This window comes from Neofelis nebulosa, chromosome 10 (genome assembly GCF_028018385.1).
Source record: "Neofelis nebulosa isolate mNeoNeb1 chromosome 10, mNeoNeb1.pri, whole genome shotgun sequence".
NCBI lineage: Eukaryota > Metazoa > Chordata > Mammalia > Carnivora > Felidae > Neofelis > Neofelis nebulosa.
In genome coordinates this window covers 59,908,808-59,927,341 of record NC_080791.1, presented here as the reverse complement: position 1 = coordinate 59,927,341, position 18,534 = coordinate 59,908,808, and the positions used below count along the sequence as shown (strand labels likewise).

General features: G+C 37.2%; 1 protein-coding gene across 7 annotated transcripts in view; it reads left to right on the top strand.

The window, feature by feature from the left end:
- NUP98 (nucleoporin 98 and 96 precursor) overlaps positions 1 to 18,534 on the top strand; it is a 117,551-nt gene that overhangs the window by 75,072 nt on the left and 23,945 nt on the right. For all 7 annotated transcript variants that reach the window (XM_058687905.1, XM_058687904.1, XM_058687903.1 and 4 more), the window contains 6 exons: positions 118 to 282; positions 6,795 to 6,977; positions 7,644 to 7,800; positions 9,176 to 9,605; positions 11,621 to 11,847; positions 13,849 to 14,115. In XM_058687905.1, the coding sequence (XP_058543888.1) occupies positions 118 to 282; positions 6,795 to 6,977; positions 7,644 to 7,800; positions 9,176 to 9,605; positions 11,621 to 11,847; positions 13,849 to 14,115 (1,429 nt within the window). The remainder of the gene's footprint in view (positions 1 to 117; positions 283 to 6,794; positions 6,978 to 7,643; positions 7,801 to 9,175; positions 9,606 to 11,620; positions 11,848 to 13,848; positions 14,116 to 18,534) is intronic.

Genomic DNA, 18,534 nt, shown 5'->3' with positions numbered 1-18,534 from the left:
GCATGTGGCTCTTGATCTTGGGGTTGTAAGTTTGAGCCCCACACTGGGTGTAGAGATTTCTTAAAAATAAAATCTTTAAAACATTTTTTGATTTTGTTGGATTCTTCTCTTCCTTAGGTCTCCCATTTCTCTAAGTATGGCCTTCAGGATTCTGATGAAGAAGAGGAGGAACGGCCATCCAAAACTAGTACAAAGAAGTTGAAGACTGCCCCTTTGCCTCCTGCAGGCCAGGCCACCCCATTCCAGATGGCTCTTAATGGCAAGCCAGCACCTCCACCCCAGGTAGAGACAGGACAGTGAATTTGAATGGAATCCGTGATACAGAAGTTGAAAGCAAGTCATTCAGCTAGTACAAAGCTGTTTTATGACCCCTGGAACTTTGAAGAGTACAAATGTATTGGCAGTCACATTGAGACAAGTACAAGGGAGGGCATGGTGTGGTCCTGACATCTTTTTTTAAATTGAGAGATTTAAGGAATTCTCATGCTGTTTGGATCATTCCTTCTACAGATTATCATTCTTAAACACCTCCCTCTCTTTCATTTGGACTTGCTGAATTCTCTGCTCACTGATCAACTTAAGATAGCATTTTGCTTGTGTGGGTTGATACAAAGTAAATTCTACTTTTGTTGACTATCTGATGTGCAGTTTAATCTTGTTCTTTACCTCTGTGGTTTTTTAAAAGTTCAATTCGCTTTCTGCAAGGGTTTTTTAACTCCATTTTTCTCAAGTTGTTTGCTTATACTTCAGGTAACCTCTTAATATTTGTATTTTAACAATACATAATCTTTCTGAATATAGATCAAGTTTTAGAATATAAATGAATTATTTGGCGTGGGGAGAGTAGGGGCTACATTGTTTATTGCAATTACTTGTATCATACTCCTTTTCAGTATTGTTAAAACCTTTTGTCCATCTAGGGAAAGGTTTGTAATTTAAATATCAGGTAGTTTCTTTGCCAGCTCATGAAGAGTTTTACTTTCCTTTGGATGTCATTTATATTCAATCAAGTTACAAAAAAATTTTTTTCTTTGCTGCCATACTCCCTCAAAAAAGAGAACTTAATATAGAATTTCTTTGTAAAGCATCCTCTACCTCTCAGCTGCTAAAAGCAGGGCCTTTGGAATTTTTTGTGCTACAGTTCTTATGGCTGCTGAAATGTGCGATTTTTATGATTTATTAAATAATTTCTTGGGAGGCATTTTCTGGAGATTGTTGTGTATGTATGTTCATATTTGCGCGTACAAGGTGAGGGGGAGGGTATGATAAAAGTGGGAAATGGGAAATATATTGACTTTTATATTTATAATCTTTGTAGCATAAAACCCCTAAGAATTCTCTTCTGAACTAAAGAAATGCTGTAAATGGACTTGGTTTTCCAGTTTTCCATGTTCATTTTTTCTGAATCATATGCTTTGTATAATCTCTTTCATTCCAAAGTGTTTTTTCATCTTACATTATATGTATTTCTAGAATAAGAGTCAGGTAGCCTTCTTTTCTGCTAATAAAAGTAATTGTCAAGATCCTAAAGATGCAGCTGAGAAAAAAAAAAACTTCATCCGTGGATAGAGCAAATTTACGTAACGTGTCTTGACAACCAGTGATTTTTAGGCTGTTTAATTTCCAGAATACAAATAGTAAGAGAAAACTATACGTTTCTATGATGACACTTTCATAGGTGAGAATTTTTTAAGAAACTGAGTACCATATAATTTCACAAGAACCAGGTTGTAGGAAAAAGAGACTTCATAAGGATCAAAATGGGCAAAGAGAATACAGTGAATGGGATCTGTTTCAGATATCTCCTTTGATTGAAGAGAAGTGGGTGGTCTTTGGATGGCAAAAACAGAAATGGGAATAGTGGGTAGAGCTGTTTAGATATTAGGCTAACGTATTGGAACAGTAATGAAGGACTTCCTTCGTATTCCGCAGTGAGATAGGTAGGAAATGGTAGTGGTTGCATAGCTTTTAGTAATTCGCACCGAAGACCTACATCTTACTGGGCACGAGGAAAACACTTGAGCCATCTGGACGAACTGGGAACAGACTGCACTGTCTTTTCATCCTAGTGTCAAGATGATTCTCTACACACTGTCACCTGGCCCCCTGGGCAGCTTGATTTCAGGGACATGGTGTTCCTCCACCTCCAGTCTGCCATAGCAGTTTTTTTTCCTCCTGTGTACAATCTCAGGTTCTCAGAATTGGGGGTTGGGGGTTTTTTAGGTATTAGGAAGATTTACATTTTTGTTTAATGGTCACTTTATCCCACTGCCTCGTGTATAATATCATTCGTGTCTTTGTAGTTTGTTCTTAAAGCTTTGATTTGCTTCTAAATAGGTAAATCAAAGCAACCAGAAAACATTAAGGTAACTAAATCTTCATGTAGTCTCTTCTGTGCCTTTGAAGTTACAGAAAGTGTTGGCATAAAAACCTTCATCACACAGATAAATTAGGGCAGTTGCAGAAACATTTGGTAGTTAGAACATTGTTTCCAAAATGCTGATCTGAGATTTAGTTTTCAGCTGACTGGATCACTCCTTTGGTGACCTTTGATTCCATAGATAGGCACGGGGCTCAGGCATATTTATATTTTAAATGCTTTCCCCCAGGTGATTGAAATATGCATTGAGGCTTCAGAACCGTTTGTTTAAAGACCTCAGATAGCACTCAGGGAGAGAGATTTTAACTATAGCTTTTTACCTCCACCTCATACTGAACTGTAACTTGTGTTCAGTATCAACACTGAGTAGTTGACTTGCTCAGAAACTTAGCGTTGTTCATTCAGTGAGTACCTTCAAATGAGTTAGGAATTTTTTTCAAGGGAAAAAGTGATTAGGATTTAGAAGAAAATTAACATTTCATCTTGTGTATACTTTTTAAAATTAGTCAATTTTATTTTGGGAGAGCACCCACGTGCCAAGTAGGGGAGAGGCAAAGGGAGAGGGATGGAGAGAATCTTAACCAGGCTCCACGCTCAGCACAGAGCCCGACGCAGGGCTTGATCTCACAACTGTGAGATCATGACCTGAGCTGAAATCAAGAGTCAGACGCTTAACCCACTAAACCACCCAGGTGCCCCTTTCTTGTGTATACTTTTTAAAAGTAAAGTGGCAGCTGTCTATATTTATCCACTAAGTAAATGTATATGTGATTATCCATTTTATATTTTTATGTAATAGATGATATATATATAAAATAATTGCATACCAGAAGTCTTTTTGCTTCAGATATTAATACTGTCATGTCTTATACTTAATTGTAATATCCCTGAATGTACGTGTAGAAACATACACACTTATTTTGGTGGGCCCTTGAAACCACGACATGGAATCTTTCCTGAGCACACAATAATGGTGACAAGGCTGATTTTCCAGCCAAATGAATATAAAACATTCTTTGCAGTTAGAAAACAAGTTATTCTGGGGGCGCCTGGGTGGCTCAGTTGGTTAAACATTTGACTTTGGCTCAGGTCATGATCTCACTGTTCATGGGTTTGAGCCCCATGTTGGGCTCTGTGCTGACAGTTCAGAGCCTGGAGCCTACTTCAGATTCTGTGTCTCCCATTCTCTCTGTCTCTCTCTCTCAAAAATAAATTAAAAACACATTAAAAAAAATAAAAGCTATTTTGGAAGCTGGCAATGGTAATAGGTATACTATATTAAACTATTTGGCGAGGACAGTATGAATTATTTAAATACCTGTTTGACCGTGGATTGGTTGTTTACCCTTTGTTGAATAAAAGGTGTCATGATTTACTTTACCTAACTTGAATTACTTTATCTACTGGATTAAGACATGTTTTATCTTTAGGGTATTGGCAGCTTTGTTTGTATGAGGAAGATTCTCTTGAGGTGGAAAGTGAAGGTTTCTAAAATCCCTGAAGGTTTCAGTGATGAAATCTCACCTTCCATGTATCTAAAAAGACAGTCATTTTACAGAAATTTTCTGTGTACTTAGGATTTATAATGTACTGTGCTGGTATTTAGACATAAATAAGATCTACTTTCAAGAGATTACAGTATATGAAAGGAATATTCCACTTAGCTGCTTTTCCCAGTATTTGCCTTTCTTTTCCATAGATCTCACAAGGACTCCCTATTTTTTTTTAACTTCCTTAATTCCTTCTGAGCCATCTTTATTATTATTATTATTATTATTATTAGTCTACTTTTCTTTCCAGGACTGGTTTTGAAGAAGCACCTGATCTCCCAAGATCAATCAGAAAATAAGTACACAGGCATCTTTTGGGGGAGTTTACCGCAGTTGCTTAGATACACTTTAACAACATTCACTAATGGTTCTAAGAGCTTCCCAGCTCCTCATAGTTTCTAGTAATTCACTTCTCCCTTACTTATTACACCATACCTCAGAGCTTTAAAGTCTGTGCATGAGAGTGGAGCAAATAAAACCTTGATCCTTACTTAGCATACTTCTGAAAAATATGCTGGGTCCCTTAGGTCTCCATTCGAGTTACTTATGAAATACCTTCGTTTTGCCTTAAAGTGTTCTAAGTGAACATCTCTTGCTGCTGTTATTTCTTCGTTGAGTAGTGTAAGTTGAAACCATTCTCTCCTTTTTTCCTTTTCTCCCACCCATCCTCACTCGTTGTTCTTTCATGGTTATTAACTGCCCTTTCTGCTGTATGCCAGGCACTACACTAGGCAGTAGATTTGACAAAATGATGAATGTTGAATTTAAAATGTGCTTGGTGATAGATACAGAAAACAGTAGGCCGTAATCTCTGTTTTCAAGCCTTGACAATATGGTGGGACAGACATCACATATGCAAGAATTTATAGTATATCATGATAGATCATAAAAAACAGGTTTAGACAGAATGTAATGGGAACCCAACAGTGGGAGGGTATTCTAACTGATAGGTTGACACACAAGATATGGAGTAGTTTAATAGCTTCCTAAAGTGAATTGGTTAAAAACTCTAATATACTAGGGAGCCTTTGGAGTTAGAGTGTTCCCATAATTCTTGTAAATGGGAGCATTGTGACCAGGGCTACTTTTTATTTTATTTTTTTCCAGAATTGTAGAGCATAAAGGTAGTCGCACTTGCCTTTAGCCTCTACAGTAGGTAAAAAAAGAGTTATCATTTTTGCCTTTCATCATTATCTAGTTTTGTTAGAGCTGTCCTTCGGGAATATTCATATCTTCAGTTGCAATTCCCTATGCATCCAACAGTTCAGTTTTTCTACACTTATAAATGAGAGCAGTCATTCTTTCAGTAAGGATAAGTGTTAAAGGAATGCAAGGGAATAGCTAATAGACCATGAAAAATAAAGTTGAAAAAGTTACACTAATGATTGTTTCTTTGTTCAAAGTAATCAAGAAATTATTTATTTACTTTTAATGTCTATTGATTTATTTTGAGAGAGCACGAGCAGGGAAGGGGCAAAGAGACAGAATCCCAAGCAGGCTCTGTGCTCCTAGCACAGAGCCTGACATGGGGCTCAGTCCCACAAACCGTGAGACCATGACCCAAGCCGAAATCAAGAATCAGACACACAATTGACCCAAGTGCCCCATGAAATCATTTTTTTTAAACTACCTTTTACACATTAGCATCTATTTGAGGGTTAGCATGAAATAGGCCACTTAGGAAGATAAGCCAAAAATTTTGGAAGATTAATAATCTATAAATGTTATCATGATAAGAAAAATAAGTGGTAAAACTTTTTGATTTTGAGAATGTTTCATAAGTTGGCTTAGCCACTTGTCACCATTTTACCAGGTAATATGCAAGTTTAGGACATACTTAATTTGTACTGAAATGGTTATTTTACAGTGGGCTTCAGGTTGATGAGTTATTTACCTTTTCAAATCATTAACTGTTAGTCATGGGTATATCTTGAAAACTCCTTAGTAAATGTAAATATAACTCTTGGAACTTGAATATAAAGGAATTATTCCTAAATTAAAATTGTTTCTAAGAGGCTACCTGGCTGGCTCAGTTGGTAGAGCGTGGAACTTTTGATCTCAGGATTTTTTTAATGTTTGTTTATTTTTGAGAAATAGTCCGAGACACAGTGCAAACAAAGGAGAGGCAGAGAGAGAGGGAGATACAGAATCTGAAGCAAACTCCAGGCTCTGAGCTGTCAGCACAGAGCCCATTGCAGGGCTCTAACTCACAAACTATGAGATCATGACCTGAGCTGAAGTCAGACACTTAACCAACTGAGCCACCCAGGCGCCCTGGTGTGGAGCCTACTTAAAAAAAAAAAAAATGTTTCTAATATTACTTTGTTTTTTCCTTTTGGGAAATTAGGGTAGACATTCCTCATATGTTACATGGTACTGCATATGTAGATTCCAGCTAACCTTTAGGATTTAGTCACAGAAAAGATAAAAAAAAATGGAAAATTACTTGAGACTTTGATATTTGTACCTTTTATTCTCTTTTCCCAATGGCTTCTGGCTACAAGGCAATGTGAGGGCAGGGTCACCCTGTGTATATCAGAAAATTATATTTGCTAGCTGTATCAGGTAAGGCATAATCTTTGTCTGAAGACCACCATTTGTTCAGTATGGGGCTTACGTTCCAGACACCAGACCTTAACATATTACAAAAGGGTGATTTCATGTATCCATATTTGGATCTCAAGTAGATATAGGGGGATTTGGGGTAATTATTCCTAAATCCTTTTTAGCAAATATGTTACCTCACACTGTCTTAGAATGGACAGAATCTAGTATTACAATATCATATTCTGAATAACTATAGAAGCTCTGTGTCTATTTGGTATAATTTAATGCTGCTTCCCTGATCTTTCTGCTGTCTACAGAGCCAGAGCCCAGAGGTGGAGCAGTTAGGGAGGGTTGTGGAACTGGACAGTGACATGGTAGATATCACCCAGGAGCCAGTTTTGGATTCCATGTTAGAAGAGTGCGTGCCTGAGGATCAGGAACCTGTGTCTGCCTCAACACACATTGCATCTTCACTGGGAATTAATCCACATGTCTTACAGGTGAAGTTCTAACCCACCCTTACTACAACAGGAAGCCAAACTAATGTTTATCTCCCTTGCATCTAATCAGGCCTCTTCCTTGATTATTTACTGAAGAGCATTGAGTGGTCATTGGAATGAAGAAAAACCAGAATATGGTCCATATTTGGGCCTCATTTTTCCGTTCTGGGAGGGAAAGCTATATTGAGATTCAGAACACGTGGATTCTAATCCGAGTTCTATAACTATTACTATGTGACTTTAGGCGAGTCATTTAACATCTGTGAGCACAGATTTTTCTCTGTAGGGTGGTTTTGAGGCTCTCAAAAGTGCACCATAAAAGTTTTAATAGCCTAGTAGATAACAGGTTTCTTTAAACTCTGTCTCAATTTCTTTTTCCTATGCCTTTTGGCATGTTATAAGTTTAGCCTTTGTCTTATTTTCAAAGTTAATCATCCTGTAAACAGGTGAGCAATTGCTGTGTGCCAGACTTTGGTGGGACTCTAGATATAAGAGGAATGTTCTATAACTTAAATTCCTCAGGCACATGCAGCCACACCGATATTATAGTAGCTCTGGACACAGCCTTCAGGCAGAGCAATTTACTGGTTGTTGTAAACTGCATTTTTCTTTTATGGCCTTTGGATTCCAGGGAACACATTCATTCTATAGATATTGCCTTTTTAGATCATGAAAGCATCATTGCTTGCTGATGAAGAAGATGTAGATATGGTCATGGATCAACGCTTCAGTCACCTTCCTTCTAAGACAGATACTTCTCAAGAAATCTGTTCTCCCAGACTCCCCATCTCAGCATCCCACTCGTCAAAATCCCGTTCTTTAGGTACTGTAAGTGATGCTATTTTACAAGAAAGCTGTAAAGTCCTGCTTTTCACATATCTTCTTCTAAGCTGAGTCAGCTTCTCTAGCAAATATCCCCCTAAAGGCATATGACATAAGGATGCCAAGAGGAAATGTACTCTTCTAAATATGTTAGGTGGGGCCGGTTTTTAAAACCTGTAATGTGCTTTATTGTTGCAGATGTAGAAGTTGTATGGAGAACAAAGCATTTGTGTTTTGTTTAGGTTATGTTTTTATTTGCTTATGAATGTGGACTAGATCAGATTTCCTAATTTTTATCACATCTTAGAGGAATGAGCAAGTTGTCCTGCACTGTACAATTTTGTGCAGTCCTCATACTGTCCTTATTTTATTGCCTCCTGGGGGCAAATGTTGCTTCTTACAATACATAAAACTCGTCAGATTTCTGCTTTTTCCTAAACCTTGCCAAATTCCTAGGAAAGTGATACTTGATTTTAAAGTTTTCCCTTTTTTTCTTCTTGTGGGATTGGAAGTAGAGTATCAATATGAACAAAGGACATAAGCACGTGTAATCTCAACATGTTTTAAAAGCCAGAGGAACTACTAGGAAGAGATTTGTTTATATTGCTTTAAAAACTTTATTTTTCACTTCTTTCAAGTGCCCTTAATAACCCGTTTTAAAAATATGTTAACTAATAAAGCAATTAAACATGAAAACCTTTTCTCTAATGGGCACTTGTACTTCAATAACTACCTCTACCTCTTAGAAAACAGGCAATATAATAGTAATAAGAACTGTCCTTCTGAAAGGCACAAGGTACCTCCATAGGTTTTTGTTTCATGGAGTCTAGCATGAGCATTGGAGTGGTAGCAATTTGTATTTTTATCTTATTAAGCTTTTTCTTTGGACTAAGAAATTGTTTACATTTGGCATTCTGAAAAGGGCATGACCATTGATGTCAGACCTGGGTTATCTCTCAATCCTGCCATTAGTAGCTTTGTGGATTTGGACTAATCACTTTTCAAAGCCCAGTTTTCCTACCTATAAAATGGGATAATAGTGTTGTTTGTATGAAGTTATTAAAGGGTGAAATGAAACTGTGTATACAAATGACTTATACAGAGTCTTTCACAAAATAAGTGTTAAATAATTTTTTTTTTTAAGTAGTAGTGATAGTGTTTGTTATAAATGTTAATATTGTTGTGGCATCATCATCACAAATTCCTGCCTTGGTTTCCTGGTGAAACAGTATTCCACAGATTATGACTTGCCTCTTGTCATCTATATCTGATTTAATTGGTTTGGAAAAACTATAATTTCAGCCTCACTGATGATTGCTGTTCAAGAAGCAATAGAGACTGTATTTTCTAATAGGTTTTTTTTCCCCCTATTTCAGTTGGTGGGTTACTACAATCAAAGTTTACTAGTGGAGCTTTTCTTTCACCAAGTGCCTCTGTACAAGAATGTCGCACCCCCAGAGCAACGTCTTTGATGAATATTCCATCCACATGCCCTTGGTCTGTCCCTCCACCCCTCACCTCTGTGTTTACGGTGCCCAGCCCAGCCCCTGAAGTTCAGTTGAAAACCGTGGGTACACGTAGACAACCAGGCCTAGTCCCTCTTGAAAAGTCTGTCACCTATGGCAAGGGGAAACTCTTGATGGATATGGCTCTGTTTATGGGACGCTCGTTTCGAGTTGGTTGGGGCCCCAACTGGACTCTTGCTAATAGTGGAGAACAGCTGAGTGGCTGTCATGAACTGGAAAATCATCAAAATGCTGATTCTATGGAATATGGATTCCTGCCTAATCCAGTAGCTGTTAAATCGTGAGTCACATTTTCTTTATGGTTTTTGAGAAAAGCAATTTGGTAGGTGAGAAAAAATTTTTCATTATCAGAAGACCCAAAGTCTCTAGACCTTGGTGATCTTTCTAGATATGCTCTTAGTACAGTTTTTTTTTTAATTTATTTTTTTTTAATGTTTGTTTATTTTTGAGAGAGCACATGGAGGGCAGGGAGCAGAGAGAAGGGGGACAAAAGATCCAAAGTGGGCTTTGGGCTGACAGCAGTAAGCCCAATGCGGGGCTCAAACTCACAAACCATGAGATCATGACGTGAGCCAAAGTTGGATGCTCAACTGACTGAGCCACCCAGGTACCCCTGTTCTTAATACAGTTTTAGATAGCAGAAGATCTTTGTATAATTAAAAACCAAACCGATTAATAAGATAACTCCATTTGTAACATCAAGGTATGAAGAGTATAATACTTAGTGGTTAAACTTTAATTGGAAATTTAACAGACCCAAAGCTGATGCTGCAGCATTCCTTGGGTTTTATCCTTTTTATTGCATTAGTCATTTTTTCCTATTTCCTCACTTAGATATTTGTGATTTATATATATACTTATGTAATATATGTATATATATATTATATATAATATATATGTAATATATGTGTATATGTATAATATATAATATATATATATATGGGGTATTTTCTCAACTAAGCACATTTCCCATATCTTGGACCTGGTAAGGTGAATGTATAAACTGGGTATAATTCATACATAAGTATCTGGAAATAAGATGACATCTGATAGAGGCATCTGGCTGGCTCAGTCAGTAGAGCATACAACTCTTGATCTCGGCTTCATGAGTTGAAGCCCCACATTGGTCATAGAGCTTACTTAAAAAAAGACATCTGGGGGGGCGCCTGGGTGGCGCAGTCTGTTAAGCGTCCGACTTCAGCCAGGTCACGATCTCGCGGTCCGTGAGTTTGAGCCCCGCGTCAGGCTCTGTCTGGGCTGATGGCTCGGAGCCTGGAGCCTGTTTCCGATTCTGTGTCTCCCTCTCTCTCTGCCCCTCCCCCGTTCATGCTCTGTCTCTCTCTGTCCCAAAAATAAATTAAAAATGTTGAAAAAAAATTTAAAAAAAAAACAAAAACAAAAAAAAATCTGGTAGCTATGTATGCTATGTTATTACTACATAATCCCCACTATTAACATTTATGTGTGTGTACTTCTAGTTCTGTATACTTTATATATGTGTTGAGTATACATATACACATATATAATCTATACACATACATATGTGCACATACACATATATAATCTATACACACACATACATATGCATACACAGTTCTGGTAGTTATTAACCAATATGCATACAGTTTTGTGCAAAATATATAACATTTTCCTGTTTACTCTTTATAACAAATTGTGCTGTCTTTACTACAGATTAAATGACTGTGATCACCTATAATGCTTGGTATTTAAAGTTAACTTTGAAGAAATACAAAACAATAGCTCTCTTGAACCTCACAGTTAGTAATGTTGATCCTAATCTAGGTTATACATGATGTCATGTTTTGAAAGTTATTACTATCAATCTTAAAATTGGATCAAGGTGAGATTGATTATATGCTCATCTTAATTTAGAGTCAGTTTTACAGTATCTATAACATTAGCCTCACAATTTTTGATCCCTCACTATGTATAATTTGAGAAATCAGTGTCCCAACAATGGCTTTTGGTCCTTGGATTTCATAATATGTAGATACATGTTGAAGCCAGCTCAAAGTCTAACTGCATTGATTCCCGTGCTTGTTACAACCTGGCCTTAAGAAGCCTTTGGATTCTGAATGCATGGGCCAGATAATTTGTTTACTCATTCTACAGCAGATAAATTCATTATAGTTTGACATTAGGGAACACAGTTACTTTAAAATCACAGGTGAATGTTTTGCATTCTCTTTGAATCATAAAAATAAAGGTTTATTTGTAGGAAAATTCTAGCATCTGTCTTATCTTCATTTTCTGTCTTGTCATTTGCTCTTGTAGCCTAACAGAGTCTCCATTCAAAGTTCGTTTGGAAAAACTCAGTTTGAGACAAAAGCCAGATGAAGACCTGCAGTTATACCAAATACCTCTGGAGCTCAAATTAAAGCACAGCACTGTCCATGTAGATGAGCTGTGTCCTCTCATTGTCCCTAATCCAGGAGTTGCTGTCATTCATGACTATGCAAATTGGGTTAAGAAAGCATCTGGAGACTTTTTGGAAGCACAAAGTGAGTATGGACTATGTCTATCTAACCTTTGATGTTTCAGGAACTGGAGTAGAAGCATGTGTTCATAGGAGGACAGATTTCCTTATGCCAATGTAGTGGGCGGATGCCTGAGTTCACACTTGTGTGTAGTTGAGTTGCAAAGAGCAAAATCCCAAGGAAGAAGAAATGATAACATTTTTTACAGTTACTCTTCTGCCTTTTAATATATGAGTCCTTGTTCACAGGAACTGCAGCCAAATTCCTTGGATTTTTTTAATTCCATTCCTTTCTCCATTCTGAGAACATAGGGAGAGAAAGCCATTCCTTCTTTCTTTCTTTTTTTTTTTTTAAAGTGTATTTGTTTATTTTGAGAGAGAGTACAGTACATGCCAGCAGGGGAGGGTCAAAGAGAGAATCCCAAGCAGGCTCTGCGCTGCCAGCACAGAGCCTGACGTGGGGATTGACCCCACAAACCACAAGATCATGACCTGAGCCAAGGTCAAGAGTCAGACGTTTAACTGAGCCACCCAGGTGCCCTTCCTTCTTGCTTTTCTAAATCCTACCCATTCTTCCATGTCCAGCTTAAGTCCCTTTTGTTCTTCCCAACAATTTTAGTGTTCATAAATTCCCTCTTAACCTCTCTTTTCTATAACTATTGTGACCATGGTTTTCTAAACCAATACTTTGATAACAGGCTTTTCTAATTTGGGAACCTACTATTTCAAATAGTAGAAAAATTATACTTAATTACATGTTTGATAACATTTCAACATGTAAAAATGTTGAAAAATGGCAGCTATTTTAGACTGTCATATGCCACAAATTCTGAGAATTGTGTATGTTAATTTCTTTGTGTTTGCTTCAGTTGTCTCATCATCACTTCAAACATGTGAGACGTCTTCCCAGTGCATACTTGTATTTGGCTTAGTGGTAAATAGTGCTTCCGTCTTGTTTTCCTTCTTGAGGAGCAATATGGATAGTAGTTAAGAGTATAGAGCTGGATTTATTACTTGGGTTCAAATCTTGGCTCTACTACATTTTGCCTATAACTTTGAGCAAGTTACTTCAATTTCCTCATCTGTAAAATGAAGATGATAACCACTGTGGATAGTAAAGTTCAGAGTTGGCTTTACTCTTAAGTGTTTTCGAATAGTGTCATTTTAGGCTCAGTAAATGTTAGGCTGTGCCTCTTACAGGAGAGAATACTCTCTCACAAGTTTTTAGAGCACTTCATATTTTTTAATAAAAAATTTTTTTCTTGGGGTGCCTGGGCAGCGCAGTTGGTTAAGTGGCTGACTTCAGCTCAGGTCATGATCTCACAGTCTGTGAGTTTGAGTTCGCGTCGGGCGCTGTGCTGACAGCTCGGAGCCTGGAGCCTGCTTTGGATTCTGTGTCTCCCTCTCTCTCTCTCTGTCCTCCCCTGCTTGTGCTCTCTCTGTCTCTCAAAAATAAATAAATGTTAAAAATTTAAAAAAAAATTTTTTTTTCTTTATTTTAGAGAGAGAGCACAAGTGACAGAGGAGAGGGGAGAGGGACAGAGTGAGGGAGGGAGAGAAGGAGAAAGCGAGAGAGAAAGAATGTCTCAAGTAGGCTCCACGGTCAGCCCAGAGCCGAAATCAAGAGTTGGACACTGAACTGACTGAGCCACCCAGGCACCCCAGCACTTCTTATTTCTTAAAGCATTTTGTAAACAGAATTTAATCAAGTTACAGGACTTTTCTCTGTCATTTGAGATTATATTAGCCATAATTGAGCTAGAGGAACTGGTTTAAAAGAGCATAGAGTTACATATGTTATAACAAGTACCACAGGAACATGGAGTGAACAAGCAGTTACACTACAGACCTCTGGGACTTGTAAAACACAGCAGAGTGAGCCAAAAACAGATTCAGGGAAATCAGCTTGAGTGGTTGTTTGGGGTATTTATTAATTTATGTGTTTTTATGCCACCATTAGAGTGATGTCCTCTCTGTAGTTACTTTGACTTTATGTCATATTATTATTTTCCTGTCCCATCTTTAGTTGTGAAGCACTGGAGCCTAGCATGGACATTATGTGAAGCCTTATGGGGCCACCTGAAGGAGACTGACAGCCAGCTGGATGAACCCAATGAATACATTCAGATTCTGGAGCGAAGAAGAACTTTCTCTCGCTGGCTATCCTATACTGCCGCACCTCAAATTGAGGAGGAAGTCTCCTTAACCCGAAAAGACAAGCCTGTGGAGGCTGTCTTCAGCTACCTCACAGGCAAGAGGATCAGTGAGGCCTGCTCTCTGGCCCAGCAGTCAGGTAGGGCATATGGTCCCTCTCTGCACCCCTGTCTGTGCTACTCACTGTCCCTACCCCTTAATTGTAGATATGCCTTTGTCTTCTAACCTGAATTAATAATAAACTTCCCAGGAATATTGCTGGTTCCTCAAGAATAGGGATTGTGTTTTCTAGTTTTTTTTATAAAACTACGTTAAACATTACGTTTATGAAATTAAAGTTATTTTAATTTTGTATGCTACAAATGGATTTACAGATGCAGATAAGCAAAAAGCAATAAATACAAATCACCTGCATCCTTTAGCATTTAGTAGACATTTCAGTATACAGCTTGTACTTGGACTATTTACTTTGTAATATATTAGGTATATTAGAATTTGTGTACACAAAGCATATATGAATGTAAACTTTTCAAAGGTGGTATCCCACTACATACACACACACACACACACACACACAATATGTGTATATATACACATTATAATATATACATATGCTATATATGATATACACATACATACACACACTTGTGTTCTTTTCATCTCCTATAATATAGGCATTATAGTCAAATGCTTCTCAGCATTCATTTATGTATGGATGTTAGGGAACTCCTTTTTTTGACATTTAGGCTTTTTCTTCCCCACAATAAGCAGTACTCTGAACTTTTGAAACATACGCATTTTGGATTAATTCACTTTATTTCATTCAGGTAAATATTAAATTTAATTTCTGGGTTATTGTTTGGTTGTTGTTTTTTTTTTTTAAGGTCTTCCCATTATATATTTCTGCTTTTCCTCTTGCACTAATGAGAGGCATTCAGCAAGTACTTCAGACACAAATCTTGGTAAAAATAAAGGATGGTATAGTTCAATTTAATATAAGTAGATCTCTGATCAGACTTTGTTACTGAAACTTATCTTACGTGAAACCAACTAATTGGAGCCATCAACTGGATTTATTCTGGGGGGGACTTGGCCAGTTTGGGGATTATAAGGAATAAATCATAGGAAAAGCTAGAATCAAGAACTTATATACATGGCCAGTTGCATTCTACTGTCACTACATGTTTAGCTCAGTGCCTTTGTGGTCTTCATATATTTTTGTACAGAGAGAATTTGTCTTTAGGATTGGCCTTCTATAAAGCTAAAAAGATTATGAGTCATTAAAGAGACAAAGTTATGCTTACCAATGCATATGTGTATAGCAGAAGAGGATCTTAAGGACTGCCGGAAGTCAGGTCCTTAGATTTATTTGTTCATAAACTCTACTTCTTCCTCCTTTTTTTTTCTTATTTTAAGGTTAAACTTTTGCCAAGGCAGTACTTTTCAGCTTACTAAAAACTTTCGCTTTACTACCTCCACTTTTAATAATTGATAGAACAATTAAACAATATCAAGAACATAAAATTTGTGAACATTATCAATGTTATCTGATATATACCCAACAAGAAGACCTCAAATCAATAACCTAAGCTTCTACCTTAAGAAATCAGCAAAATAAGAAATAAACCAAAAGGTAGAAGAAGAGAGGAAATACTAGATTAGAACAGAAATCAATGAAAATGACAACATAAAAAGAAAAAAACAGTAATCAGTAACATCAAAAATTAGTTCTTTGAGAAGATTGAGAAAGTTTACAAACCTTTAACTACACTGATCATGGGGGGGCGGGGAGGGAGACAAATTACCAACAAATAAGAATGAAAATAACAAACAAACAAAAATGCTACTAACCCTACAGAAAAGGGAATACTATGAGAAATTTTGTGTCAACAAATTAAACAACTTAGGTGACATTGACAAATTCCGAGGAAGATATAAATTACCAAAACTAATTCAAGAAAAAGTAGAAAATCTAAATAGATCTGTAACAAATAAAGAAGTTGAATTAGTAATTAAAAATCTTCACTCAGAAAAGCTAATCCAGATGTCTTCACTGGTGAACACTATCATGTGTTTGAAGAAGAAGTCATATCAATCCTCTGTAACTCTTTTCAGCAAATAGAGGGGAGCACTTTCTAACTCATTCCATGATGACATTATTACCCAGATGTCAAAGCACACGTACAAAAAAACTATAGCTAACATCATACTTAATGTTGAAAGACTGAACAATTTCACCCTAAGATTGGGAACACCATTTCTGTACAACATTGTAGTGAATATTGTAGCCAGTGTAATCACATAAGGAAAAGAAGCAAAAAAGTCATATATATGAGGAAGGATGGGATGTAACTGTCTTTATTAAAAGATGGCATGATTCGGGGCGCCTGGGTGGCGCAGTCGGTTAAGCGTCCGACTTCAGCCAGGTCACGATCTCGCGGTCCGTGAGTTCGAGCCCCGCGTCAGGCTCTGGGCTGATGGCTCGGAGCCTGGAGCCTGTTTCCGATTCTGTGTCTCCCTCTCTCTCTGCCCCTCCCCCGTTCATGCTCTGTCTCTCTCTGTCCCAAAAATAAATAAAAAACGTTGAAAAAAAAAAAATGGCATGATTCTGTATGTATATAGTTCAGTCCTAAGTAATCCATAGAAAAGGTAATGGGACTAAATAAACTAGTTCAGCATGACCTCAGGATTCAAGATTATTATACAAAATTCAGTTTATTTCTATGTATTAGCAACAGGCAATCGAAAAATGAAGTGAGAAAAACAGTTGCATTCACAATAATATCAGAAAGAATAAAATACTTAATGAATAAATGTAACAAAAATGAGACTTGTACTATAATTATAAAACATTGCTGAGGAAATAAAGATCTAAATAAATGGGGAAACACATTCCGCATTTATGGAATACATCTCAGTTCAGCACTCTTTGTCATTTTTGGCTGGTAATTTTTTGTTGTAGAGGCTGTCCGGGCATTTCAAGATACTTAACAGCATCCCTGCCCTCTACCCATAAGAGTACTTTACCCTTGGTTGTGACAACTAAAAATATCTCTAGACATTGCCAAGTGTTCCCTGGAGAGCAGAACCACTCAGATTGAGAACCACTGGTAGATTGGGAACCTCAGTGTTGTTAAGATGTCTGTTATCCGCAAATTAATTTGTACATTCAGTGCATTTTCTATCAAAATCCACAACTGGCATTTTTGCAAAAATTAACAGGCTGATTCTTATTTGGAAATGTAAAAGACCTAAACAGTCTTTGAAAAGAAGAACAAAATCAGAGAACTCAACACTTGTCTAATTTCAAAACTTCTATAAAGCTGCAGCAGTCAGGACAATGTGGTACTGGTATAAGAATGAACATAGAACAACAGAGTAGAATAGAAGTGAGACTTGAATATAAAACCCTTCCACTTAGATTCAGTTGATTTTTGACAAAGGTGCCAAGATGATTTAAATGTGGAAAGTATGGTCTTTTCAATAGATAATGCTGTGATTGTTGGATATTCACATGCAAAAGATTAATTTGTATTCTTACCTTGCACCATACACTAAAATTGACTTGAGGAAGTACCCTAGGATCCTGCTACGTGCTTTGTATATGTCCTCATCAATGGGAAAATCTATGTGAAAAGTCAGGGATGGGCAGAAGCTGATTGGTTGGTTGTGTGATGGAAGCAAAGAGAGGATCTAAATGAATGGATTATATCAAGCTTTGAACTTGACCATCTCTGGTGACCCAGAATATTTATAAATCCTGGCCAGTAAATCCTCTCTTTGGGATTCTGTAGATACATAGAAATAATCTTTTCTTTTTTCCTTTTAGTAGTTTTCACCTAGAATACTAGCAGCTCATGGTCAAGTGAGCTACAGCACTTACTGCCTGAATCATAGTCCAGTCATGCCTTGATTACCTATATACAGAGAGACCACTTGGCCTGGCACATTTCCAAATGTATTCCTGATGCATGATTTTTTTTTCCTTCAGGCCCCTCTCGTTTGTGAAGGAAACTCTTTTGAGATGAGAGCCTCAGTTTCTGATAGAATGGTAGTTTATATAGACATGTAAGCACTGACCCATATGTACAAACAAAAGGAGAAAGATTGTTGACTTTACCAGGTCAGAAGGGGTGAAACAAAGCATTTTTCTCTTAACTTACATCTTAACTGGAAGTTTTCATAAACTGGAATTTCTGTCCCCTCACATTCTGGCTAATTAGAATCGCTTTATTGCCTCAGCCCTTTGTACTTAATTTTTAGTAAAAAAGATTATTGGACCTATGAGAGTGAAAGACTCAGCGATTCTTTTTATACCACGCACATATGCTTTTCCTCTAGCTTTCAGTTGGCCATTCCTCAGTGCCATTCTAGTTGGGCATGTTTTCAATTATGTCATCTCAGTTTTCACTGTAAGCCTTTGAATCAGATGATACTTTCCTCCATTTTACAGATGAAGGGTCACAGAAGTAATAGTAGATCTATAATTGAACTCTGTATACTGTACAGTCTATGTAATTTAGGTTAAAGTACTCTGAATATTTTCTGCCCAGGCAGA